Raw genomic sequence first — 26,558 nt, forward strand, 5'->3', positions numbered from 1 at the left:
TCTGCATGGAATCTTCCGGGAACCCGAGAGTTCCGCTTGGCATAGTCCCCCTCATGGGCGCGTCATTCTCAGTGTCCTTTGAAAGCATCTTGTGATGAATCCTGTCATTTCTTCCACAGGACAGCTCCTCTGTCATCCAGTTCATGGCTCGAGCCAAGGTGAAGGTGGAGCCTGCCCTGAGAGTGGTGGAGATCGCTCCCGGGAACCCAGAAGAGACTCTGGTAAGCCGGCTGCCCGGGGGCGGCTCTCCTCAGAGGACGGGGACCTGGAACTGAGGTCTGAGAGGGAAGAGTTCCCAACACGAAGGGTTTGTGGTAGACCCAAAGCCATGGCTGCCCGGCTTCCAGTGCCCCCTGGAAGGCCTCGTGCCTCTGTTGTTGCATTAATATGGTTCTTAGGATTCCTCTGGTATTTGAAACTTTCTTGCAGTGATTGGCCAAAGGAAAAACTGTCTGGAAGCGTCCTCAACAGGCCTTAGATTTCCATTCTGAGGCCAAGGCTATTTTTATCTCTCTTGAGCCCTTCTCTAAAAACCTCTCCTGCATGTGTTGTTTCATGGCTAAGCACTGGGATGGGGTGGGCATGGGAGGGGCTTAAGAAACAACTGCTTGGTTGTCTTAAAGAGGTCATGTCAAGTTGCCAAGACCTAGAACCTTCTCTCTCATTCTCTTCCTCTTCCCTTGGAGTCTACGGGCTTCAGAGTGGGCAGTCCGCCTCATGGCTTAGCTGTCCAGTGAGAGAGAGCCTGGGCAGAAAGGCCTCAGAATCCTGCTTTTTTTTTTTTTTTTTTTCTTATTCCTGGTGAGAGAAGGGTCATCCACTGTGTGACACCCTCCTGAGTTCAGTCCCTGGAGTGTAGACAGGGAAGTCAGCCAATGAGCTGCTCTGTGGAGGAGCTGTGCAACCTGTGCCCTTTCCTGGCCCCTCCCATCAATTTTTCCTTCTCTCTAAGGAGGTTCTCTCTCTCCTCTCTCTCTCTCTCTCTCTCTCTCTCTCTCTCTCTCTCTCTCTCTCTCTCTCTCTCTCGTTGATTCTGTGTTGCTTTAACAAACTTAGGAAGTGAATTCAAGAAGAATTATGTAGGTAGACAGAAAAGGGCTGTTAACTTATTTTCTAACTGCAACAGAGACCCGCCACCTCATCAGGATGTGAGAGGTTGGAATATGGTTCAGTCAGTAACCTGCTTACTGCACAAAGATGTTGAATTCGAGTTCCAGTCCCTAGCACCCATGTAAGGAATCAGATGTGGCAGTCCAAGCCTGTAACCCCAATTCTGGGGAAGTGCAGAGAGGCAGATAGAGCCCAGGAGCTTCATGGGCAGCTGCATGGGCAGCCAGTCCAGCCAAGCGGTGAGCTCAAGGATCAATGACATGCCAATCCCGTTCCTATTGTCAGTAAATACTACGAGAACATCAGCCAGTCTAGGGTGGCAGCGTTCACGAGGGGTCAGCCATCCCACAGTGGGTGCAGGGATGCGGGCCAGCCTGACCGCTCTTCCCATGGAGAAGCTGCCTAGAATGAAACTCAAGGCCTCCGTTTTTCTGGCAGGTCAAATATTTGGGGTTGGCACTTGGTTCTTGGCTCTCTGCACTCGGGCAGAGAGCTACTTAGCAGCTGGTTCGTTAGCAGCTGGTTCGGCCTTTCACCTGGAAAGAAAGAGAAGGGTGGCCTTTGTACGATGAAACATGCCCAACCCCGAGGTTTAGGACGCTCTGATAAACCATGGTATCACACCAGAGCACCACTAGAAATGCCGGACAGTGTGCAGCAGATGAAGCCACTTTCGGTTGCGCAGTGGTGACAACTCATGGGGTGTGCGGCCGCACCCTGGGATCCAGGGGGGCGCTTCAGAGCATTGTGTTCTGGGGCTCCAAGTCATTGACTCTCCTGTTTTGGGAGCTGTGGTGAGATTTTCCCCTCCAAGTCTTGGCCAGAAGCTGCTGTTGGGTTTTTGTTTTGCTTTGCTTTGCTTTTTCATGCTCCCAAAGGGAGAGAAAGGAGGGCGCAAGGAGAATCCCTCAAAGAGGGAAGGCTCCTCCCACCACCACCACCCCACCCTCCAGTCCCTCTCCTGTCTAGAGTCCTCAAAGAGCCCTGCAGAAAACTCCTCCCATCCCTGGCTTTTTGGTCCATGAACTAAGATTCAGTTCTGCAATGTGTTCTCAACTTTCCTAGTAGGGGAAAAAATCTTCTCTGGGTAGAAAGACTTCTAGTTTAAGAACAAGTACACACCCCCACCACACACACACACACACACACACACCCGCATGATTCTTCTGAGTGCCTGGCTCCAATCAAACTTCCATCTGAAGGGGGATTTCCACAGGGGCCAGGCAGCAAACTTAAATCAGGTGAAATTTCACAGCCTCTCAGATTAGGCACCAAATTGTGGCCTTGAACCAATGAGGAGATGAATCTGTGTCTGGTGTCCAGCAGGGCATGGCGAGGGGGCTAGCAGTTGGATTTTTAACCATAAATAGCATACACGCTGGTGAATTAGGAGAGCGGACACTTTCCCTCCTGCCTTTCCTTGAGTGTGTGTGTGTGACACACACGCACACACACACACACCGTGGCCTTGAAGGTGTTAGCCGACTCATCTAACCTGAGGTCCATCCTCAGCCCGCATGTCTTTTATTTTTATGTCAGGATACAAGTAATGCTTTGCAGAACATTTGTTAGTAACTAGAAACATGGAGTCGATTGTTCGAGGACTTGCTCCTTAAGGTATCCACCAGAGAGATTTCTGCTCGGTTGCTCTTCGATTGCTGTGATAAGACTTTACACCCAAGGCAACTCATAAAAGAGTTCCTTTGTGGCTTACAGTGCTGGACATTGGGTCCCTGAGCGTCACGGTAGGGAGCGTGGCAGCAGGTAAGCAGGCATGGCCCTGGAGCAGCAGATCACAGCTCCTCCTCTCCTGAACCACAAGCAGAGAATAGCATAGGCTTTTAAAACCTCAAAGCGCACCCCAACCCCCCCCACCCCACCCCCCACCCCCGTGACAGACCTCCTCCAGCAGGGCTACATCTTCTAATCCTTTCAAGAATTTCCAACATCTGGGGACCAAGTATTCAAATATACCCGGGGGGGGGGGGGTGCATTTTCATTCAGTCCACCACACTTACCAGAAGGATGCAAGGTCAACTTCAATGGCGCTTATGGGGTTTCATGCAGTCTCAGACCTGAAGACCTTAGTGAGGTCTCGAAGGCCACAGGGTCAAAGGTTGTGAGGAGCCAATAACATGTTGACTTTCATATTCAACCCAATCCAACTTACTACTAAGAGTGAGTTAGGGGTAAGCCAGAAAAGAGGAAGGAGCTGCATGAAGATTTTGACGTAGTTAAGTGTGTCCTGGGAAACTATTTTCTGTCAAGAGGAGGAGTTCACTTCAGAGGGGTGCATGAGCACCCCCTTATCCGTAGTGTTACTCTCCATAGTTTGTTGCTAATCAACCACAGTCTGAAATACAAAATTCCAGAAACAATCCAAAGGCACCAATACTGTTATAATCTTCTACTGTAAGATGTTAGTATCGGTAGTCTCTTATTGCTGGACATTAAACTCTATTACGGCTGTGTAGAGTTAGTATTGGTGGGGTTTATCAGTATCCACAAAGATCCACTGAGGTCCTAGAAAATACTTTCTCTGGAAGAGCTGGAGTACAGAATGAAAATAGAAATATACTCCAGAGACATCGAACTCCATTCGTGAGCCAGGAAAAAGTACCAAAAGATCACGGGGAGTGGAGCGATCCCCTGCCCTGTGAATTGACTACAAAAGTCAACAGCCGAGACAAAAACTAATCAAGTACTCTGGGGCGATTAGTTTTTTGTCGGCTCAACACACGCTAGAATCATCTGGGAGAGGGGAACCTCAATTGGGAAAATGCTTCTATTGGATTGGCCTTTGGGCAAGCCTACAGGGGCAATGTTTTTTGATTGATGATTGATGTGGAAGAGTCTATTCCATCATGGGCATTGCTACCCTGAGGAGGTGGGCCTGGGTACTGTAAGAAAACAGGCTGAGCAAATCATAGGCGCATACCTTGGTGCTCCCTGCTTCAATTCCTGCCTTGAGGAAGTTCTGGCTGTAAGGGGTAAGATGAAATAAATCTTTCCCAACCTGAGTTGCTCTTGGTCATGCTGATCTACCATCAACAGAAACCAAACTAAGACATACCTGATACGTTTTGAAGATTTATTTTATTATTTTTAATTTTGTGTATATGTGTGTATTCTACATATACATGGAAACCAGCGGTATTGGATCCCTTGAGGCTGAATTTACAGCAATTTTGAGCTGTACAGCGTGGATGCTAGGATCCAAACTTGGGTCTTTTGCAGGAGCAGTTCTTGCTCTTCACCGCTAAGCTCTCTCTCCAGCCCCAAGCACCTCCATAGTTATAAGGAGACTAGCCAACAAAGGAGGCCGGAGACTCTCCCAGTGTAAACCAAGAGATTAGGGAATTGTTAGTTATGAAGGTGTCACCCCAAACTCCCTTCCTCTGCATCAGAGACTGCTATGAATTCTCACTTGTCTTGGTGTCAGCATAAACTGGCAGGACTTTAGATGAGCTGTCGGGGTATGTGCACCTGACTGCCCCCTTGAGGTCAGCAGCAGAAACCTACTTTTTCCTGCTTTGGCAGAAGCAGAGTGGGCTAGACTTCCACATACCTGAGAGTTCAAGGAATTGCCTGGAGAACCAGAGAGAGGGATGAGAGGAGTCAAGAAACGTGATGAACCCAGGCCCTACTGAATCCTGACACAGGAAGAACTCAATGCCCTGGACTCTGGGGCCAGCTCCCCCGGGTCCCTATCACCTCTGGCGCTGGAGTCAGGACACTGGGGACCAGGTCACTAGTGCTATCAGCTGCTCTGGCATGCACGGACAGGAGCCCATCTTTCCCTGTGACTCACGCAGCAGATGGTTCTGTAGCGTGGGGAGGAGATCCCACACTGGGCCACTGATAGTGGCAGCTGTCCCCTTCTGTGTGTTTCGGGGGTCATGAAGGGCAGTGGCAAGTCAGCTAAGCTTACATCTGAGCAAGCGTCATAGTTCAAACACCTGGACCACGTGATGGTGGGAGCTTCCCGCACAAGCAAGCATCCTAAGGAGAGAACACGGGTGCCGTGTCCTAAGATGACCCGCGAGCTGTGTGTGCTTGATTCTCTTTCAAGAATCCGTGTGAGCCGGGCATGGGGATTCATACCTGTAGTTCCAGCACTTTGGAGGCAGGAGCAAGAGGATCTTGAATTGGAGGCCAGCCTTGGCCACATAGCAAAAACCTGTCTAAAACAAAACAAAAGCATGTGCCGGAGTGAGCCATGCCTCCTGGCTGGTGCGATAGGAAATCTATTTGGAGCCTTTGCCTTCTACCACGGAGTCATGTGACCCTCCTCCATGTGAGGATATAGATCATTGATTCACAGAAGTCCCTAGAAAAATCCACGGCTCCCTTCTCTGTGTGAGAACCACTAAGCCCTTTCTCTCAGGAGAGAAGGAGTCTGTGATACCTCAAGTCATGTTGTAACATACGGTTTCATTGCCACCCCTCCCTCTCCTGCACCATCAGATGGCTTGTGACTCTTCCTCTTTACCCACCACCCTGTGGGAGAACCGAGCTCTGCCCATCAGAAACTGAAAAACAAACAAAAAAAAACAACTCCAAGTGTGTTGCCAAGCACACAAACTCTGTTTTCCATTTAGTCCCTTGGTGAATACATCTGAAGGCTTACTAAGGGCTAGGTGCTGTGGTGGGCACTGGGGACAGAGTGAGGGAGGAGGTGGCCATAGCCATACCATCCACCCTGGGGCCGACTACAGGACAATGATAACATCAGACAACAAAGAAACTGACAAGGATGTTGTTTCCAGTTGAGCCAACCTGAACAGAACCACCATTTTCAGATTGGGGGTTAAGGCCTGGAAGCTGGAGGAGAATGAGCTTGCCAAGCACAAGGAAGCTGACAGGGAGAACGCTGTGTGGAAACCGGGTGGCTTGGCCTGGCATGTCTAATCAGCAAAGGCAGAGGACAAGATTGAGCCAAAGAAGCAGGGAGGAACCCCATCCCCGCTCTGCAACAGTGGCTTCCAGTCTTTATCATAATTACCAGCATTACTGTGTTAAAGGACAGAACCCATATCCGCATAGAAATGTGCTTTGGTTGAATGGGGAGCGGGATATCTGGGACTCCCCAGAGTTCTTGGTCCCCAAGGAAACCTCACAGCAATGGAGGATAATATTTTAAATGAGTAAGATGTCCAGTGTACCACACTCTTTCACTGACCACTAATTATACCCCTTAAGGTCCCCAGAGCACCGTCTGGATAGATGCAGATGTACACACTTAATGCACACATGTGTACTATTGCAGACGTATCGGTCTTTCTAAGCAGCAAGCAAGAAACTGTCAAGGTGAAACACAGCTGACCCTCTCTCTCAGAAGCAACCTGGGCCTGTGGTAGCCTCGGGTGCACACCACATTCAGATTCAGTGGTCAGTTAATTGCAGAACTCTTCCCCCTTGTGGTCTGGTCTCTGCCCAGAGCCTCTATCTGGATAGTCAGGAGAAGAGTTAAGATCGAAGGATGGAGCTCAGTGGTACAGTCCTTACCTAGTGTGTCTAGTACTCTCAGTTCAGTCCCCAGCCAGAGGCAGGGAGAGCCTTTACCCTCTGAGGGTCTCTGTGTAGTGATGGGCCCTTGTCCCTTAAAAACGTCTTGTCCCTTCAGAGATATCTGGGAGACTGCTCCATACGTTACAAGTTAAGATTGTCAGTGAGGATGAAAGTAATTTCTACCTGACCAAAAATATCACCCCAAAGTGCATCATCCTATGGAGGACTGGCCAGTTTTGAGTCTGATTTACTCAACAGATTTCATCACACATACACACGTTAAGCCCACTTTAACCTCCTGCTGATTCCATAAATGGTTGGTGTCTTTGACCTATACTCACCTGATACTTGCTCAGGAGTCGTGTTTTTAATTTGTTAAAATAGTGCGCATCCAGATAGAGGCGGTTCGGTGGCTAAGAGCACTGGCTTCTCTTCGAAGGGAACTGGGTTTGATTCCCGGCACCCACATGAAAGCTCACAGCCACCTATAATTCCAGTTCCAGGGGATCCAGTGCCCTTTCTGGTCTGCAAAGGCACCCAGAAAATAAGCGATATCAGATATAAATGCAGGTAAAATGCCTATACGCTAAAAGTAAACGAATAAAATTTAAAGCTGTGCATCAGCCCAGATGTGGTAGTTTATACTTATAATTGCAGCACTTAGCAGCCAGACACAGGTGGATTGCTGTGAGTCATACAGTAAATCCAGACCAGCCTTGGCTATGGAGTAAGACCCTATATCAAAAAATAAATATATACCTGTCTACATACAAGTTCATAGATACATAAATAAACACATGCAGACAGATATAATCTATATAACAGTTTTTGTTTCTTGTTGTTTGGGGGTTTTATTTGTTTGTTTGTTATTTGTTTTAAGGCAGGGTTTCTCTGTGTAGCCCAGGCTATCCTGGAACTTGCTCTGTAGACCAGGCTGGTCTAGATCTCAAGAGATCAGCCTGCCTCTGCCTCCCAAGTGCTGGGATTAAAGGCGTGGAAAACCACTTCCAGCTGGTTTTTCATTTTTAGTAGCTTGTGATGTTCTGTTTTGTGGTTAACCATTATGTAGATAATGTTATGATCTAAGTGACAGACACCATAAAGTCACACCATGTGACATATCTCGCATGGTAGGTTTATTGGGGATGGGATAACCTGCCTCTGGATAAGGGTGGAGGGGAAAAGAGGAGGGAGTGGCCTTATAAGGGGATGTGGCACATGAGCAGGGAAGGATGTGCATCTCCTGGTGACAGTGGGATTGTGCTGCATCTTGTCAGCTGGTAATGATGTCTACTGTCACTGGGTCCCTGGGGGCAGGCCATGGAGATGCCTGGTTACCAAAAGTTAACCTGTTGTCCTTTCGTTAGAGGCTTACAATAGTTCTGATTCTGTGTTTGTGTGAATAATTCTGCAGTAAGTACCTTCCACTTCTTTTTAAAAATCTTTAATTGCATTTTATTTCTTTTGTGGCCCTATGTGCGTGTGTGTGCGTGTGTGTGTGTGTGTGTGTGTGTGTGTGTGTGTGTGTTGGGCACACACATCGCTCATGTGTGGATGGAAGAAGACAACTTTTAGAACTCTGTTTCTTCCTCCTACCAAGTGGACCCTGAACTAAGAATGTCAGGTCTGGCATCAAGCACTTTTACCCACTGGGCCGTCTCACCAGCACAACGTCCCTGAGTGTAAAACTCTTTCTATCGTTTGCATTTCCTGCCTTTGATGGTGTTTTCAAGTACGGAAAACGGCACGAGGGTATTTAAGCAGTTATGGAGTCTGTGACACAACCAGGACAGAAGGGCATTCCAGGTAGCGAGAACACGACAGGGACCTCAGGGAAGATGAGAGTAAGTAACTGGAATGTGACTACTGGACCTGGGAGGGGCCGCGAAGGAAAGACAGCAGACTGTTAATACTGAGTGTCCTGAATTAGATGTTCACAGTGGACAGAGTGAGATACTGATGACCTGCCAGGACCTACGTTCTTAGAGAACAAAATGAATGGGAGTGCTGTGGGGGGCTGACACAGTGCCACATGCATGTGAAGGCTGGGCCTGAACTGGGGCAGTGACAGGTGAGGAAGATGCTTAGAGAGACACGAAGGCTTGTCTGGGCCCCTGGCCCCAATGGTCAGTATGTCGCCACACTATGTGTTTTGTTTGTTCCCCATCAGTATGTATGTTGCCACACTATGTGCTGCGTGTGCTCCCCTTCCTGTTTTCGTGTATACATTTTTTTTTTTATCATTTGTTTTTAATCTGCGCTGTGGCTTTCTCAGAACACGGCATGGCGCTCAGATCACTCACAGTTGAATTTATAGCAGTCAGGATATAAGAGACAGATCTGCCAAGGCCTAGAGCTTACATCCAAGAGGACCAAGGACATCTCTGAGAAAAAAAAAAAAAAAAGCAAAGACACAAAGTAGCATTCCAGGGACATGACAGGGCACTCTTACGAAATTTGAAATCTGCCAGACTAAACTGTAGTGGCTACTCTCATCTCTGTATCCACAAAACCAGACCTCCAACGTGGCTTTGCCAAGAGGACTCAATTCAGTGTCCCCGGCCTTACAGCTAACCCCACACTGAGTTCAGAGCTGGCTCAGAACTCTTGTCTGCCAGCAAGTTTGGCTGACTTCTGCCTGAACCTCTAGGGAGGGCTTGAAGTGCTCCTGATTCACAGGTTTGAAAAACCAGGCTCAGAGAAACTAGCTGGCTGCTGACGGAAGGCAAGGCGCCTGCGGGGTTTCCCAGGCTGGTTTCTCTAGCTTGTCCCCATGTTGGAAGAGCTTTTTCTGCTCCACTGAAGTTCCCTTAAGACAAGTTCCGGACTCAGGGTTCTGCATGTGAAACCATAAAGCCTGATTGTCTGATGGTTAACTCCTTATACCACTCCACCCCAACACACATCACTCAGCTCTCATCCCTCACTCCGGAAGTAGAGACAAGGAACTAAAAATGACCAGATTGCCTTTGGCTTTGTAAGAAGGAGGCTCAGTGACACTTGGAATCTGTAAAACCACTCTCCCTTCCAACCCGTGGGACCAGAAGTCAGTCAAGGAGTACATTCAGTGCGAGCTGGAGTGACAAAGGGCCCACTCACCTGCAAGAGGAGCCCTGGCTTGCTCACCAGTGCTATGATGTAATAGTCCCATTGCAATCCATTTCACACTGTCATCACGATGCCTCTAGAGTTGGGAAGAGATGCACAGATGACTCTTGAGAACTGACCTGGGACAGCTCCATGACACCAACAAGTGACCTTCAAAAATTGAGGAATACACCTGGGGGCGGGAGAGATGGCTCAGCAGTTAAAGCACTTGATGTTCTTAGAGAGAACCCACACACCCACAGGAGGCAGCTCACAACCTTTTGTAACTCCAGCTCCAGGGAATCTGACATCTTCATCTAGCCTCTGAGGGCACTTGCATGCATGTGGCATGTACACACAGACATATAAATAAAAATAAGCAAGTGTGCCTCAATGAGATAAGACTTCTATCTTAGTTATTCTGTGAAGAGACATCATGACCACGGCAACTCTTTTTTTCTTGGGGGGGGTTGGTTTTTTGAGACAGGGTTTCTCTGTATAGCCTTGGCTATCCTGGAACTCAAACCAGGCTGGCCTCGAACTCAGAAATCTGCCTGCCTCTGCCTCCCGAGTGCTGGGATTAAAGGCATGCAACTCTTAATAAAGAAAACATTTCATTGGGGCTGGCTTACAGTTCAGAGGTTTAGTCCATATCATCATGGTCAGAAGCATGGTGGCCTGCAGGCAGACAGGGCGCTGGAGACAGAGCTGAGAGTCCCATGTCTTGAACCACAGGCAGCAGGACGTGAACTGCTACATTGGGTATGGCTTGGGCATCTGAGATGGCAAAGCCTGCCCCCAGTGGTCACTTCCTCTGACAAGGCCACACCCATTCCCACAAGGCCACACCCATTCCCACAAGGCCACACCCACTCCTACAAGGCCACACCCACTCCTACAAGGCCACCCCCACCCCACAAGGCCACACCCACTCCCACAAGGCCACACCCACTCCCACAAGGCCACACCTTCTAATAGTGCCAATCCCTATGGGCCTCTGGGGGCCGTTTTCTTTCAAATCCCCATAGCCTCCAATTGCATATGGCTCAGATTAGAGATGACAACACATTGTGAGTGAATTCCTTTTAACAGTTCTGGCACAGCCGTGAGCCTCGAGACAGCGGCTTAATCCAAGTAATCCCACACTAAGTGACATATTGACTGCTTGAGAACCCCAGCGTTCTTTCTTTCAGAGCCGAATGCAAGATAGAAGATTATCAGATAGAAGATTATCGTCTAATTCCAGGCTTCCTCCGCCATGCTTTTGTTCAGTTTGTGATATCTGAAGTCGGGGTCATTATCATTACAGCCCTTTCTGGATGTGAACCTCAGTTTGACGCTCTCCCCTTTGTGGTACCTCCTAGGTGGTCTTCGAGGCCTTGCACAACCTGGAACCCCGTGGCTACGTTGTGGGGTGGATCATCGCCATCAGTTTGCTGGTGGGGATCCTCATTTTTCTGCTGCTGGCTGTGCTCCTGTGGAAGGTAAGTCTGGGGACCACAAGTGCCATCTGATTTCCCACTCGGGACACCAGGTCTCAGGCCTCTCCAGGGCTGGGCGACCTTGGGAGATGCTCCCTGCACAATACAGGGGCTAAGGAGGTCAGCGCCCCCTTCAGATGGAAAATGGAACTTTCCTCCTCTTGGGCCACCTTAGAGAGAGAGAGAGAGAGAGAGAGAGAGAGAGAGAGAGAGAGAGAGAGAGAGAAGGGTCCTCAACTGCCCCCTCTTCTATCCTCAGAGATGAAACCCATCCTGACACAGTCACTGCCACCATTGCTTCCCAGATCAATCGGGTCCCCATGAGATGATTGCTTCCACAGGGGGAGCCATCTTAACAATGGGTGGTACAGAGACAACCGGAACCTAACTCAGAGCTAAGGAGGCACACACAACGGGGCGGAGACGGCTGGCTTTCACCCTGCTTTGTGTTATCTTATGGGAACAAGTGAATACCTAGTGCTCTTTGGCAAAGCAGGTTTTAAATGCCTGTTACAGGAACAACCTCTGAGAGTTTCACAGGTAGATGACTTAAATCCAAGTACTTAATTTCTTTGGGATTAAAAAGCAGTATATATGCATAATCAAATGCTATAATGCTAATAAAGAATAAGCGTGATCTGGGGTTACATCTTGGAAAAAGCTGTGGTGAACATGGCCTTGTCTCCATCTCGACCCGTTTCTCTGCAGAGATGTGAGGGAGGCTTTCTCATGAGCCAGCTCACTCACGGACAATTTGCTAGTTAAATTATCTGCACATATACCCAGTGTATGTTCAGATGAAGCACTTCTAGAGTGGGAGTCATGGGTTCAGTTCCTCTCTGTGCATGTTCACACATTCAGCACATGTGCTGTGTGGATCAGAGGGACAATGTTCAGCCGGTCCTCTCCTGCCGGGAAGGCTATAGACCGCTGGCTGTCAGGCTTGGTGGCGAGCGCCTTTACCATTCAATCAACTCACCTGCCTCCTCCCCTTGTTGTTTTTTCTGCTCTTTTGTTTTTGGGGTTTTTTTTAAGATTTATGTGTTTATGTATTTATGTATGTATATGATTATACCACCACTGCTCTCTTCAGACACACCAGAAGAAGGCACCAGACCCCCATTACAGATGGTTGTGATCCAATGTCTGCTAGGAATTGAACCCAGGACCTCTTTGGTGCCCTTAACTTCTGAGCCATCTCTCCAGCCCTTCTTTTGTTTTGTTGTTTTTTTTTTAATTTATTTTTATTTCATGTGCATTGGTGTTTTGCTGTCATATTTGAGGGTTTTGGATCTCCTGGAACTGGAGTTACAGACAGTTGTGAGCTGCTATGTCAGTGCTGGGAATTGAACCCAGGTCCTCTAGAAGAGCAGTCAACCCTTCACCCTTGTTTTTGAGAAATGGTTTCTCTTTAGCCTGGCATGGGCAGATGAGACTAACATGGCTGGCCAGGGAGCAGTAAGAGCCTGCTTGTCTCCGCCTACCCAGTTGTAAACCAGGGCTTGGTATCTTTTCACATGGGTTCTACAGATCAGAACTCGGGAGCCACCTCCTCTGCCCCTGCGGGTTCAACTCTCAATCTGGAAAACTATACGTACAACAAATACAATCTCACTTATGTAAACAGTCTAGAGCTCCAGGAAGACTGTGTGTTTACCATCCTTCTCTCATTGATGGTCAGCAGTGCTACTTCACTTGAAAGAGTGTCTGGAGATTAAAGGAAACACATGGCGCGTACTATGTGGAAATAGGTCCATCTTCCATCCCCGTGCATGTCGGATGTCCCTGTGCTACCTGGCAGCCTGTCGTTCCCTGGCAGCAATACTGCAAACCTCCCCCCATGTTGTTGGGAGTCCATTTCCAGCCACACTCTAATGACAGTGCCTATTCTGTAGCCTTCAGTCCCCCTAGCCCTAGAGTCAATATTGTCCCTGGCTGAGCACAGCCCGTAACAATGCTGGTGTGACTGACCTGAAAGCCAGAAAGTTGAACAAATCTTCCACCGTGTCCTTAGAGTGAAACCCTAGAAACAGAGTCACGGGAGGATGTAGTTCACATTGTAAGCTGCCCTCCTGAAATGCCACCCCAAGTCACAGCAGGTTTAGCAAAGTGTGCTTTTTCCTGTCTGTGTGCCAACCGCAGATATTTCCTCCTTTTTTGAATCCTCCAGTTTGCCATTTGGTTACCCTACGTGGCCAGATAGAGGTCTCCAGCTCCTTCCTGCTGAGAAGGCCTCTGGCCTGTGAGTGGAAAACAAGGCTCAGTGTTAGGAAAGGCCAGCAGTGGGTTAGAGGGTGAGGCATCTGCCAGCATGTGGGCTTCTGGAATGAGAAGAAAACATTTTTGCTCCCGCTTCGTGGGCCCAGACACAGAGTAGGGAGTGCTGTGGCCACTCCCACTCCACTACATGGGCCTGAGCCTTGCCTCAGGACCTCCTAATGGCCACCCCACTGAGCTTGCCACCAGGGAAGTCATATTGCCTGTGCTCTTCTGCCTCTTCCTGCCTGCCTTCCAGTGTAGCTTGCGATAGGCCACGATCCCCGATAAGAGCCACACACAGGCTGCAGGTCGTAGCTTCTTTTCTATAGGAGGGAACTGAAGCAACCTTGTATATACCACACGGTGGGCCCATTATTCTTCTTTGAAGGGCAAGAGAGAGGATACTTCTTCTCTGCTTTAAAATATTACCGCATAGAACTTCCCATCATCGTCATGGTTATGAGTCCAATGCCAGGCGGTGAAGGTCCAGGGTGGGCTTGGGTGTGGTGGACTGTGGATGCTTGTGCCTCTTGGTACTTGGATCAGAGTGAACATAGGCAACGTGCATGCTGCTCTCCGATGCCTAGCAGAGCTGACGGCTCCTTACTGATCTCCACAGCCTCCTTGTGGCTCCCTTTCTGGAGTTTTGTGGATACTCTTGTTTGAGATGAGGCACAGGAGTTGGTGACTGTTAATAACTGTTGGTTGGGGGCACCCTTGTTATAAGGACTTTCATCTTTCTCTAAGTCCATGATGGCACATAATGTTTACCTTCTAGAATCCTGTCAGCTGATAGACCTCAGGGTTCTGACCATCAAGGAGTGGTGTTTTAGTATTAGAATGAACCACAGAGCACCTTCAAAAACCTCTACAGTGCTCCCAACTGGTTCTAGCTAGCCTTCTCCTGAGGGTTTCTAGCCTTCAACTTTGCCAACTGGTTTGGTTTATGTGCTACTTGGCAACCTTTGTGCAAAGCTTTCTAGACCTGGCTCTCCACCCTGTTCCCCTGCCTCAAGGGGACTCTTCTCAACTGAGCTGTTATTTCAATGCAAACGCAGGTTTGCTCTGAATTCTCAGAAGGTGAGGCACACATGCATTCTCATGTATATACTCAGGCACACACATATGCATGTCTATACACTTGGGCACATGCATATACACATATATACACTTGGGCACACACTTATGCACATGTATACACTCAGGCACATGCATATGCACATGTATACACCCGGGCACAAGCTTGTGCACATGTATACACTCGGGCACACACATATGCATACATATACACCCAAGCACACACATATGCACATATATACACTCGGGTGCAAGCATATGCACATGTATACACTCAGATACATGAATATGCACATGTATACACCTGGGCACACACATATGCACATATATATATATAAACTCGGGCACATACATATGCACATGTATACACAGGCACATGCATATCTACATATATACATACACTTGGGCACACACATATACACATGTATACACTCAGCCACACACATATGCATATATATACATATACTTAGGCACACACATATGCACATGTATACACTCAGGCACACACACACATACCTACACATTAAATTAATTTTTAAAATAAAAGTATGGCTGATAAGATGCTCAGTCAGCAAAGGTGCTGGCTGCCAATCCAGACAACCTAAGTTTGATCCCTGGAGCCTACGGGGTGGAAGGAGAGACCTGACTTCACAAGTTGTCCTCTGACCTCCACATGTACTCTGCGGCATGCGCATGCGCACACGTGAGAACCCAAACATTAACTACAGTTTTTAAACATCTCCGTATAGTCTTCATGTGAGAGGGTTGTCCACCATCCGGCACGGCTTCAAAGCAGTCTGGCTTTTACACAAAAAGAGACTGAGAAGCCGTGAAAATAAAAAGACTACTTGGTTGAAGACTAAGCAACAAGTCTCAAGGAAGTTAGGAAAAGCAGTTGAGACGATGGATTACTTTTAAAGACCTGCATTCCCTAGGATATTGGGCTGCAGACATTTTGTCAACTCTGATTCCTCTATCTATCACCTAAAAATAGTGCATTATGGGTATCAGGTAGCAGTTTAATATCACACTGATGGCACAGCACAGAGAAGCCAGCTGAAATCTGGCTTAAGTCCAGTCTGACATCTGGCTTGTCTGACCTCACCAGTTTGGGCTTATTACCATACTCCATATGTAATCCCCTCCACTCCCCTCCAGGGAAGCCACTGGCTGGCACCTGCCACCCAGCTGGCCAGGAAACACATAATGGATAGATGGCCAGAGGTCAGGTCCTCTTCCTGTATGGAAACCTGTATTTCCTTCTATTATTTTTGAATCTTGTAAAATATGTATTTTGTGGGGAGTTGGGGGAGGGCTTGTTGGTCCGAGGACAACCTGCAGGGATGGGTCCTCTCCTGAGACCGAACTCAGATCGTCAGACTTAGTGGCCAGCTCCTCTCCCCACTGCAACATCCAGGAGACCTCCGAGTTCTCACTCAGAGTGCCTCTGGCTGCTGTCACCTGTGGTTGGTGACATCTGTGTCTCATACACATGAGTGGAAAGCCGGCTTGGCCGGGGCATTCACAGTAGTGCACAGGCCTGTGGGTCTTACATGCTTCTCACTCACAGGTGGCCAATGTCTTCCTTCAATAGGTAACAATGGGTCCCTGCTAGGTGGAATGCTCCAAGTAACTGGGCAGAGGCAGACAACAGACCTCATACTCTCTTGAAACCCTGTGAGAAAGGTACTTTAATGGCAGAGAGGAGCAAATGTGATTAGGCCTGGTTCACTGGCCCCTGCCCCTTGTGACATGTGTCCTGTAGGGTTCCTATCTTTGTGAAATAGAAGCCCCTCTGGGTCCCACAAATGCCTTCTCCGCGATGCTAAGCCCCAGTCCTTGCCCTTGGACTCAGCCTCCCCAGCCTCCCCCTCCACGCCTGCCGTGACCACTCCCCAGAACCTTCCCGAAGGACCTGCTCACGGCCCAGGCTCTCTCACACTTGGCGGCAAAAGGACCTGGCTCCGACACAAGATCCACATCGAGGTCCCAAGCTCAGCAGAGCCCTGAAACAGAGCCTAGTCAACCTCCTCAGAGCTGCGCCGTCCTCGGACGCCGGGAACCGTAATTTAAACTTGATGTGCGAGGATTACAGTAGCCTGCCAAACCACTGTGCAGGAGGAAGACTTTGAAACATGAAACTCTTTCAAGGGAGAAAATTCAAAAGCATTCCCTCTCCCTTGAGCCAGAGCTGGCCGGGTTGGAAGACACCCCAGCCCGGTTCCTCTTCCTAGAGGCCTGTTTATGGGAAGGTTGAATCGTCCAGAGACACAAGAGCATGGAGTAGCATGTCTGTGAAACACCCTCAGCTCAGTACGGCAGCCCGAGCTAAGCAGAGAGAGAGAGTGTGTCGGACATTTGTCCTTTAGGAGAAAAGTGCTTCTCTCCCTTTCTCTCCCCTTTCCTGAGACCATCTCTTCCTGTTTGCAGTTTGCCAGGCACACGGGGGCCACCCCTTCAGCGAAGGAGCTCATCCCCTGTCCTCAACCACAGACCCTCCATCTCTTTTTCTTTTCTGATTGACACTTTTTCAAGGCCAGATGATTTGAAACAGTGTGCCATTCTTTCACCAGGAGGACCCAGTCCCGACTGGTCAAGTGACAAAGAGGCAGGGTGCAAAAAGGGTTTCTCTATGCCCTACCCCCACTCCCACCCCCTGAAAAGAGCGACTCAGAGGCCTCCATCAGCCAGAACCCTTCCTAGAGCCTGGTATTCTCAAACTTTCTTAGAGAGCATGGTTTTTATTGGAGAACATCACTTGTAACTCACAGAGAGAGAGAGAGAGAGAGAGAGAGAGAGAGAGAGAGAGAGAGAGAGAGAGAGAAGAGAGAAATTAGCAATGGAGATCTGAAGAGTGGCATAGAGAATGTGTAAGGTTTGGCAACCACTCCAGAGACCACCAGGGTCACTAACTTGCCTCCAAACCAGACTTCTCCAAAGAGTGTGTAGGCATGTGCACACACAGACACGCACTCCCACCCCTCACCCCCATTAAAAATCATGTGCCTGAAATGTGCGAAGGGACTGGTTTATATTTGGAGATAAATATTGGTCTGATACTGCATCCTCAACATCTCTAGATGGAGACGTGCTATATAAACAGTCAAGTAACCGAGAGGCCCATAAACACAAGGTCCAGAGCTCGTCCAAAGGAAGAGTGTGCCCAAGGTCCTTGGAATAGCTACCCAAGAAACACCCCAAAGGCCAGTGCACAGATGGGCACCCCAAAGAGACTAGATGCCCTGAAGTAGTCTGTCAGGCATATCACCCTAAAGTTGACCAGACCACAGAACTGAGTACCTCAGAACTGGCTTTGTTCTCATCTCTCTCTCTGGCTTTATTGACTCACCCCGCACCCACCTACCCAAGCTGCTCAAGGAGAATCTGCTAACTTGCAGGTTTTCTGGCAGGCTTGGAGACGCATCCTGTTAGTCTAAGGGGAGCTGCTCTTTGTGGGTACAGACTCTGTCAGGACCAGAAGATACACTCTGCTTCCCCGGGCCCCCAGCTGAACGAACCCTGAAACTAGGGATGCCTCTCCTTCAAACAGGATAGCTATAAACAAAACGTCTGACCCCTCCTTGGAAGATTCCAGAAAAGACTCAGGAAATATAACTGACTCCACTGGTTTGGAAGTGTGGGGTGGCTCTGGGTACAGGGTATGCTTTTGTTAATCATTTCCCAGAAGGCTCAGGGTGGACCGCCCAAGACTTTTAAGAATTTTCTCCCAAATACTCGAATAGTGCTAACAAAAGCGGGTATGTATGCCCAAGAGAGGCCTGCGCAAGGGAGAAAAGTACACCAAATCTCACAAGTTGTTGAGCATCTCATGATGTGCTCCGCTCTACAGTGTATCCATACATTAACATGAGATTGAAAGTGTGTACTGCGTCCTTGAAGTTTGCTAAGATTAACACTGACCCTTTCTTAACACACAAATGTTACCATATAAGCGGAGTTCTTTAGTCTGATCACTGTAGACACTGCTCATTGGATACATGTATCAAAACATCATGTTTTATACTTTAGACATAGTCTTAAATCTGCTCCCCAGACCTTAAGGGAAAGGAAAACTCTTTGGTACTTACTGCTGGAGGTTGAATCCAGGACCTGACTCATGCCAAAAGCAACAGCCCAGCCCAGGAAACAATTTTTAAAACTAAAACATATCATGCTACTGATTTGTCAGCTGTTAATAACAGGGTCAATTTTTACTTTGTATATCTTCCCTTCAATATTTGGGTTCTCAGGCAGGCAGGTGGATCTCTGTGAGTCTGAGGCCAGCCTGGTCTACATAGTAAATACTAGACCAGCCAGAGTTATATAGTGATACGCTCTCTTAAAATATGTGTGTGTGTGTATGTGTGTGTGTATGCATATATATGTATTATATAGACACACATTTACATGTACATATACACACATTTGCATACACATGTTGTACATACACACATATACTCACACACACTTGTGATTCTCAAGAGTTTACCTGAAGACTCTGATTGTGACCCTTGGGATCTGTCAGGGTAGACTATCTATCTACCAGCCTGTTTGTATAATTTATGATGTAAAGATGACTAAAGGAAGAAAGGAGAGTGGGCTTCTGCTCACATCGATGGATGAAGTCCTGACGCCTCCCTCAGATATTTAACTCTGGAGCCTGCTAAATGCCCAGGCATCTGAGGTTGACATCCTGGCAGTAAGAGCAGGTAGGAGTGGCCAAGCAGCATTCATGACACATAATAGGTTGAAGGATGGGCTGGTGAGATGGCTCAGCGAGTAAGAGCACTGACTGCTCTTCCAAAGGTCCTGAGTTCAAATCCCAGCAACAACATGGTGGCTCACAACCATCTGTAGTGAGATCTGACGCCCTCTTCTGGTGCGTCTGAAGACAGCTGCAGTGTACTTATTTATAATAACAAATAAATCTTTGGACCAGAAGGAGCAGAGGTCCTAAATTCAATTCCCAGCAACCACATGAAGGCTCACAACCATCTGTACAGCTACAGTGCACTCATATACATAAAATAAATAAATAAATCTTAAAAAAAATAGGTTGAAGGGTCTTGCTGCCATCCCTGGGAATATGTGAAGAATTATAATTAAGGCAGGTGTCTCAGGCACGGGACCTAACAATAGTTGGCACAAGGTACCATACAGTGTGGTGGCCATACGAACTAATATTCATGTATTTGCTCTTTCATTCATCCATCCATCCATTCATTCTTGTGTGTGTGTGTATGTGTGTGTGTGTGTGTGTGTGTGTGTGTGTGGTGCTGAGAACAGAAGCCATGGCCCTGTGCACACTAGGCAGGTACTACATGACTAAATTGTTCCCAAATCTTCTTCCCTTTTGTTCTCAATACCTTTTACATCAGCTGCCTGCAAATCTGGGTTTGTTAGAATAAGACCCTGTACTGCTGTCTGTCGGGAAGTGGTCCTTGTAAACTTCTCTCAGGCATCTATTTAACCCCCATCCCACCTGTGCATGGATCACCCACACTGCCACACTCAGTCTCCCCTGCACATAATCGCCCATAGGTTGACCATCAGGATCTTAGAGCCTAACCTAATCTGGAGATGAGAGTGGAGTTTGCAAGGTTGTCTGTGTGGGCAGCTGGGGTGATTCCCTGAGAGTAAAGAACTTGCTCTGGTGTCTGCAGGAGGAGACAACACATTGGCTTTGTTGGTAACAAGGATGCTATCCATAATGACATGCATATATGAGCATCACCATTGCATTAACTGATCTAAGTCCTTTCAGCACGGTGTCTGTGTTTGGCCTATGAAATGCACATGGTGCACATTGCATACATGTGGGCAAAACACTTCATGCACTAAAAATAACTATTTTCTTTTTTAAAAGATGGGCCTCTCTACACCAATCAGTTGAATCAAGGTCACCCCTCTTGCCCATAAGTTATGCCCAGAGGCCCATCTCCCAGGTGACTCTGCATTCTGTCAGGTTGAAAATTGGTGCTGACCACCACAGGCTATAAAAAGTTGCTTAAGCACTGGACAGTAGCAACTGTAATGACTCTGTAAGATGACCCACTCGTCCTACCATGTATGAAAAGTTATAAGGCAAACGCAGCTTCTGGACTGGAATAGAGAAGTCTTCTGAGTACTGAGCTGGAGAAAACCGCCTGGATCAGGGTGCAGAGCCGGCCCTAGAGGAACCCAGGCTGTTGGCTGCAGCATAGATATACCAAGAACGCCACAGATCTGAGAGAAAGTTCTAGATGACAAGGTTTGTTATGTGAGAGCAGCATTTGTCAGACGGATCCACAGATGGCTGCTATCTCTCAGGATGTTAGCAACTTTGTACAAGGATTCAGAACATAGTTCAGTTGGAAAAGTGCCTACTGCACAAGTAAGGACCTGTGCCCATCCCAATACCTATATCAAGCCAGGCCTAAGCTGGCCAGCCTAGCGCTGGGGGAGGGGTAGACACAGTTAGATTCTTGGAGCTTCCTGACCAGCCTGACCTACTTAGCATGGTCCAGGCCACTGAGAGATTCATTTCAAAAATCCAAGTGGACAGCTCCCAAGGAACAGCCCCTGATTCTGACCTCCACACATAAATACATACACACACACACACACACACATATGCACACAAGCATGCACATATACACACACACAAGCATATAAACACATATACATAAGCACACAGATATATATATATATGTATATATATATATACACACACATAAACATGCACATCCATACACATATGTGCTTATATACATGAATACATATATACATAAACACACATATATATATAGATACACATAAATAAATACACACATAAACATACACACCTGTACACATAAACACACAAACATATAAACACATATGCACATATATAAATGAACCCACACATAAATACATATACATATATCATATATACACACATATGCAGGAGAAAAAAAACAGCTATTCAGCTTTAAAAAATGGTGGCTTCTCCCATGGCTGGTCAGATCCTTTGCTGTACTACAGTCTATCATAAATTTCTAGAAGAACACAGCTTTTTCAAACTTGATTGACTGTGACATGTTTATCTTTTTCACTGCTCCAAATGCCTTTGAATGACCCCCAGTAAGTGATGTTTTCCAGCACCCAGTGCTGTGGTAATACTGTTCCAGCAGCTCATATGATGAGCACCTTGCTGGGAGATAGACTTCAGGAAGTCAGTGTGGTGACCTGAGACGTTCCTCTAGCATTCCCAGCCTGGGAAGGGCTGGGTCCTGCCTCCCCATAGCTCAGGCATCCAGATCCAATCCTAACGCAGAGCCTCTTCTGTCTTTCAGATGGGCTTCTTCCGCAGAAGGTACAAAGAGATCATTGAAGCTGAGAAAAACCGGAAAGAGAATGAGGATGGTTGGGACTGGGTCCAGAAAAACCAGTGACCCACCATGCCAGTCATGTGATGCCCTCATGTCCCCATCACCAGCCTGTGGTCCTTGATCTTTGTATCTTCCATATTTGGAAGAAAGAAATCTTCTCCAGATTTTTCGGAGGCCCCACTGATGCTGTTCTCTTCCTCATCCTGTCAAGCCCGGTGCCGACCTGAGATGGCCACCTCCAGCCAGGTCACATGACTGGGGCCACCACCACTCCCCTTCGCAAGATGAACTCAGAACTTTGGAAAGACAAGCTACAGAGCAAAGCAATATTTATGGATGCAACATTGTGTGGTCAACCCTCAGGGGAAAACTGTTACCTAAAAGTATTTTTTATAAATGTAAGCCTTTTATATTGATCATGTCTTTATATTTGTATCAATGTTTTATTATTTCTATTAAATAGTTCTATAATTCACTCAAGCACTGAAATCTTGGAAATACATGTACCTGCATACAAATTTTAAAAGAGAAGGAACTTATTCTTCTTTGGAACTTGTTAGGGAAGAAAACAAAAACTTGCAGATAAAACAAACTGAAGAAACCTCATGAAATGAATCCACCAAGCTGGAGGCATTGGGAAAGCAAGAAGGATATGGCAAGACCACCTAAGACATTTATTCCCCATTGTTACCACCTGGAGTCAAGTTCAGAGAGCTTAAAGTATCAGTGTTTTCTCTTCTGGACCTCTCACTGGGAGATCCTCAGCAGGAACTGGGACGGAAAGCCTGGTTTCCTGCCAGCAGATGCTCTGTATCACTGTGCAGCAGGCACTAAACCCTCCTCTGGAGGCAGCAAGTGCTGGATGGACAACTGGTCAACCTCAGAATAGCATCTCATCCCAGACAACATGTGTCAGAGTTCAGAGCCCAGGACCGAAGCTGGGCTCTCTCAGCAAAGGCCCGTTTTCTCTGTGTGTACACTGTTACCTTGTGGTATAATGCTAGCACGAGACTCTCCATTTCCTCTGTCACTCTTGCTGTCCCCAACAGGTGGTGCTGCAGATGCCTTCCCAGAGAGGATCACCCCATATGGTTTGTGTTTATGTCTGAGGTGGGATTCTCAAGAACCCTGAAATAGGACTTGGGTGTAAATAATTTATTGAGGAAGTCTTCCCAGAAGGTAACAGCGAGGAAGTTGAGAATACAAGATAGGAAAGTGCAGGGAGCCAGGCAACAGTGTCCCTTCAGGGGACAACCCATGAGGTAGCTTCAAACCAGTTGGATCTAGTGGGCAAGTCTGGCTCAGGAACCTGGACTTTTTGTGATGCCGTACCTGCAGGGGATATAAACTTTCTGCCCTTAGTTCTTGCTGACACGATGATTCTGTCCTCTAGAGGAGAACTTTGGGGGGCACCCTCAAGTAAGGAGATCGAGAAATCATGCAAAGAACTCTGAGCCAAGAGCTTTGGTGCTCCCTACCCCACACAAGTGAATGCTACCTTCAGCTTTGTGTAGCCAACAAAGCCATGAGTCTCCGCTGGTCCTAGAAGTCAAACATTACATCTGACCCATGACCAAGTCACACATGGAGACAGTGCTTGCTCACTACAAGGAAGGGGTAGCCCAGAAAACCAGTGCACATCCGGCTCTTAAGTTTTATCAAAAGAAATAAGGAAAGAAGTCTTGGGTTTACCAGCCATGTATATCCTGGTCCGTGGTCAGGCACTATCCTGGTGGATCCCCTGAGAACGCAGTCCCCTCGTGCCTCAGGGTGGTAAGTCTCCCACAATAGGTGCAGAGTGTGGATTCTTCATGAACCCCATTACAGCTGTCCTGTGATGGTCGTGAATTGTGTCGTGGCTTCCTTTAATAAATCATTCGAGAGTCTCAGGTGGTGAGACCACTAGAGAACCATCTGGAGTTATACCCAAAATGTGTCTGTCCCCACTGGCTTACTTCCTGCAGAGGGTATTATTGCATCCGTGGACTAGGATGCATCACTCAGCCAGCAGAGCTGCACCTGAGAAAGTGCAGACGGCAGGAAGGGCAGACTCAGCTGGAATCTGGCCACTCAGCTGAATCTCAAATGGTGAGCCGCCACGAATAGTCATGTGCTCCGATGTCACTACAACTTCAGGAGGCAGATTTTAAGAAAACTATGTGGTAGCTCAGGAAGCAAATCCTAAAAGGCACCTGTCTGATAATGTTGAGAGCTAAGGGTGTGGCTGCCTGGCACAGAGGCAGGGAAGCCGGTGGAGCATTGTCTTGGAATTCTCTCAGCTGGGTAGTTCAACATCTCCATTCCAGTCTCCCTCCAGGGATCAGGAAAAGTGGGCAGGTGGATTGTCATGCCTGTGTTAGCTCTTTCTAGAACATTCTTTTTAAAAGCCCACTGTGTCTCCCGTTGCAGCCTTCCTCTGCCTCTGAGTTCATTCTGCAGACATCCTCCAGGGCGCTATCACTCGTCTGCTTGTTTTTCAGTTGTGCCTTCTGTGGGTTGACCAGCTCAAGAAAGACTAGAGCATCCCCAAAATGAGTCCTGCCACAGAGAGGCTATGAAACATAGACAAACAAGAACACCAGCAGGAGGGCCCTGGGTCCTGTCACTGTGGTCTCAGGCAGTGATTTGGGAAAGCACCTCAGGGTCCAGCAGTTTGGCAGGCTGCATAAAGTTGTCCGTCCTAGTCCCCTGTCCATCCATCCTTGTGCCCCACCCCCACGCACCAAATATCACATGACCTACTAAAGCCAAAGGCAAAGGAAGTCTCAAACAGCATGCTGTTGGGACACCCCAGGGACCAGTGACCCCTGTGGTGTGCTACCTGTTGAGCCCCAGTGTGGTGGGTGTGGAAATGTTATTCACATTTATTTAAGGATGACACACGGCTTTATACCTGATTACCCGGGAAAACGAAAACCTAGGGAAGGGGTGCCCAGTGTCAACTTCCTGAGGTTTAGCAGCACTGCAAAGCATTGTCATGATGGGTGCAGTAGGATGCAGCTCAGCCGCAGAGTGCTTGCAGGACACAGGGGAAGCATCACTTCGGGGAACCGTCCCATTGGCAAACAAAAGGCAGAAACTGAATATTCTCAGAATGACTTCCTGGAGAACACAGAATTTTAGTCGATGTGGGTTTGGGTGGAGGAGTATGTGTTCTGTGATAATGACTGATGGGAGGCAGCAGAGCCCCTGGGGCCAAGGGAACCTTCTAGAACAACTTCTGGGTTTTCAGCACGAGGGGAGTGATGAGAAAAAAACCCCAAGGTGCGGCTTGGTGCTCTCTATAGCCGATCTGCTTTTCAGTCTATTAAAGTGTTTGGTTTGCTGTGTTTGAACCCGATGTGCACAGTGTGATTGATGGTGTGAGTTTAAGCTTTCTGGGTGGTTTGTTGCCTGGCAGGCACCTCTGCTCTCTGCATGTCTGCAGCTTTCCTGAGGTGCACACACACACACACACACACACACACACACACACACACACACACTGCCCGAGAAGATTTGGAGTGGGAGGGCTGCCCTTCCTCACTGTGTCTTGTGAATTCGTGTCTATTTCTGCAGTCACTTCTGAATCACTTGCACTGTTTGGAAAATGCCAGGTTTACAAAAAATAAGTTTAGAATAAAACAAAATATGGCTTCAAATGATCCCAGCGTGTCTGACTGTGATTTCTTCGCTGCTAAGAACTTTGTAAGGGCCTGAAGAGGGAATTCCAGTATAATGCAATGTGAGCGCTAAGGAGCACACCAAGGGCTGCCGACGCCCATGGGAGCACCCCACGTGATGGGGCTGAACCTGCCCCTAAGACCATTTGGACACTACCACCTATGTGTATTGCCTGCCTGCCTGGGGCTGGATCTGGTGTCTGTCTACAGTCCAATGAAATGAGTGTGTTCCTCATCACAAGCAGACTTCTTCCACATGTATGTAATGTAAGTCACGAAGCATCTGCCCAGGCTATCCTCAAACTTGTTGTATAGCCAAGGATAGCCCACATTTTAATATTTCTGCCTCTACCTCTAGAGTACTAGGATTAAAGGTGTGCAGCACCACATCTGGTTTTTTGAAGGCAGGAATCTCATTCTAAGCAGAATTCCTCCAGCTGTGCTAACAAGCTCAGCCTCCCTGTAAGCCCTCCACTGGCCCTCTCCCACATCTACAGACACTTCATTTTCTTAGATTTTAAATCTCTATTTGCTAGTTACAGCCTCATTCTTATCACACATACTTTTAATATATGAATTATTTTTTTTCTTTTTTCCCTAGATATTACTAACAAAGATCTACCTAATATGTTGCTTGTTTTCAAGAATGAGCTTCTGGCTTATGCATATACCCTTCCAGGTGTACGAATATGTTCTCTACAGCTGTCATTGTTAACTTCACCCAAGGGCTGGCGAGCTGGCTCTGCTGCGTGCGCACACTCACACACACATATATAAACACACACACACACTGGCTGCTCTTTCTTTCCTCTCATGACTCTCATTCATAGGCCCATGCATCTCATTAGTTATTTATTTACCTTTGACTGGTGGCTGGTGACTTCCTTTAGAAAGTTCTTTGTGGTAATTCTTTGAAGCCTAGGATAACATATGTTCCTACAGAGAACATTTGCCTTCACCTCTGCCAGGCTCCCATCTGGGATCAGGCCTTGGGGTTTTAATGGACCACCCATGGATTGGGC

At 47.7% G+C, this 26,558-nt stretch overlaps 1 protein-coding gene across 1 annotated transcript in view; it reads left to right on the top strand.

The window, feature by feature from the left end:
- Itga9 (integrin subunit alpha 9) overlaps positions 1-25,340 on the top strand; it is a 293,314-nt gene extending 267,974 nt beyond the window's left edge. Inside the window, exons 26-28 of the mRNA XM_021207169.2 lie at positions 120-221; positions 11,073-11,192; positions 21,839-25,340. Coding sequence (XP_021062828.1) covers positions 120-221; positions 11,073-11,192; positions 21,839-21,937 — 321 coding nt within the window. The 3' untranslated portion in view covers positions 21,938-25,340. The remainder of the gene's footprint in view (positions 1-119; positions 222-11,072; positions 11,193-21,838) is intronic.
- Positions 25,341-26,558: the final 1,218 nt, after the last annotated feature.

The sequence above is a fragment of the Mus pahari genome, chromosome 10 (assembly GCF_900095145.1).
Source record: "Mus pahari chromosome 10, PAHARI_EIJ_v1.1, whole genome shotgun sequence".
Classification (NCBI taxonomy): domain Eukaryota; kingdom Metazoa; phylum Chordata; class Mammalia; order Rodentia; family Muridae; genus Mus; species Mus pahari.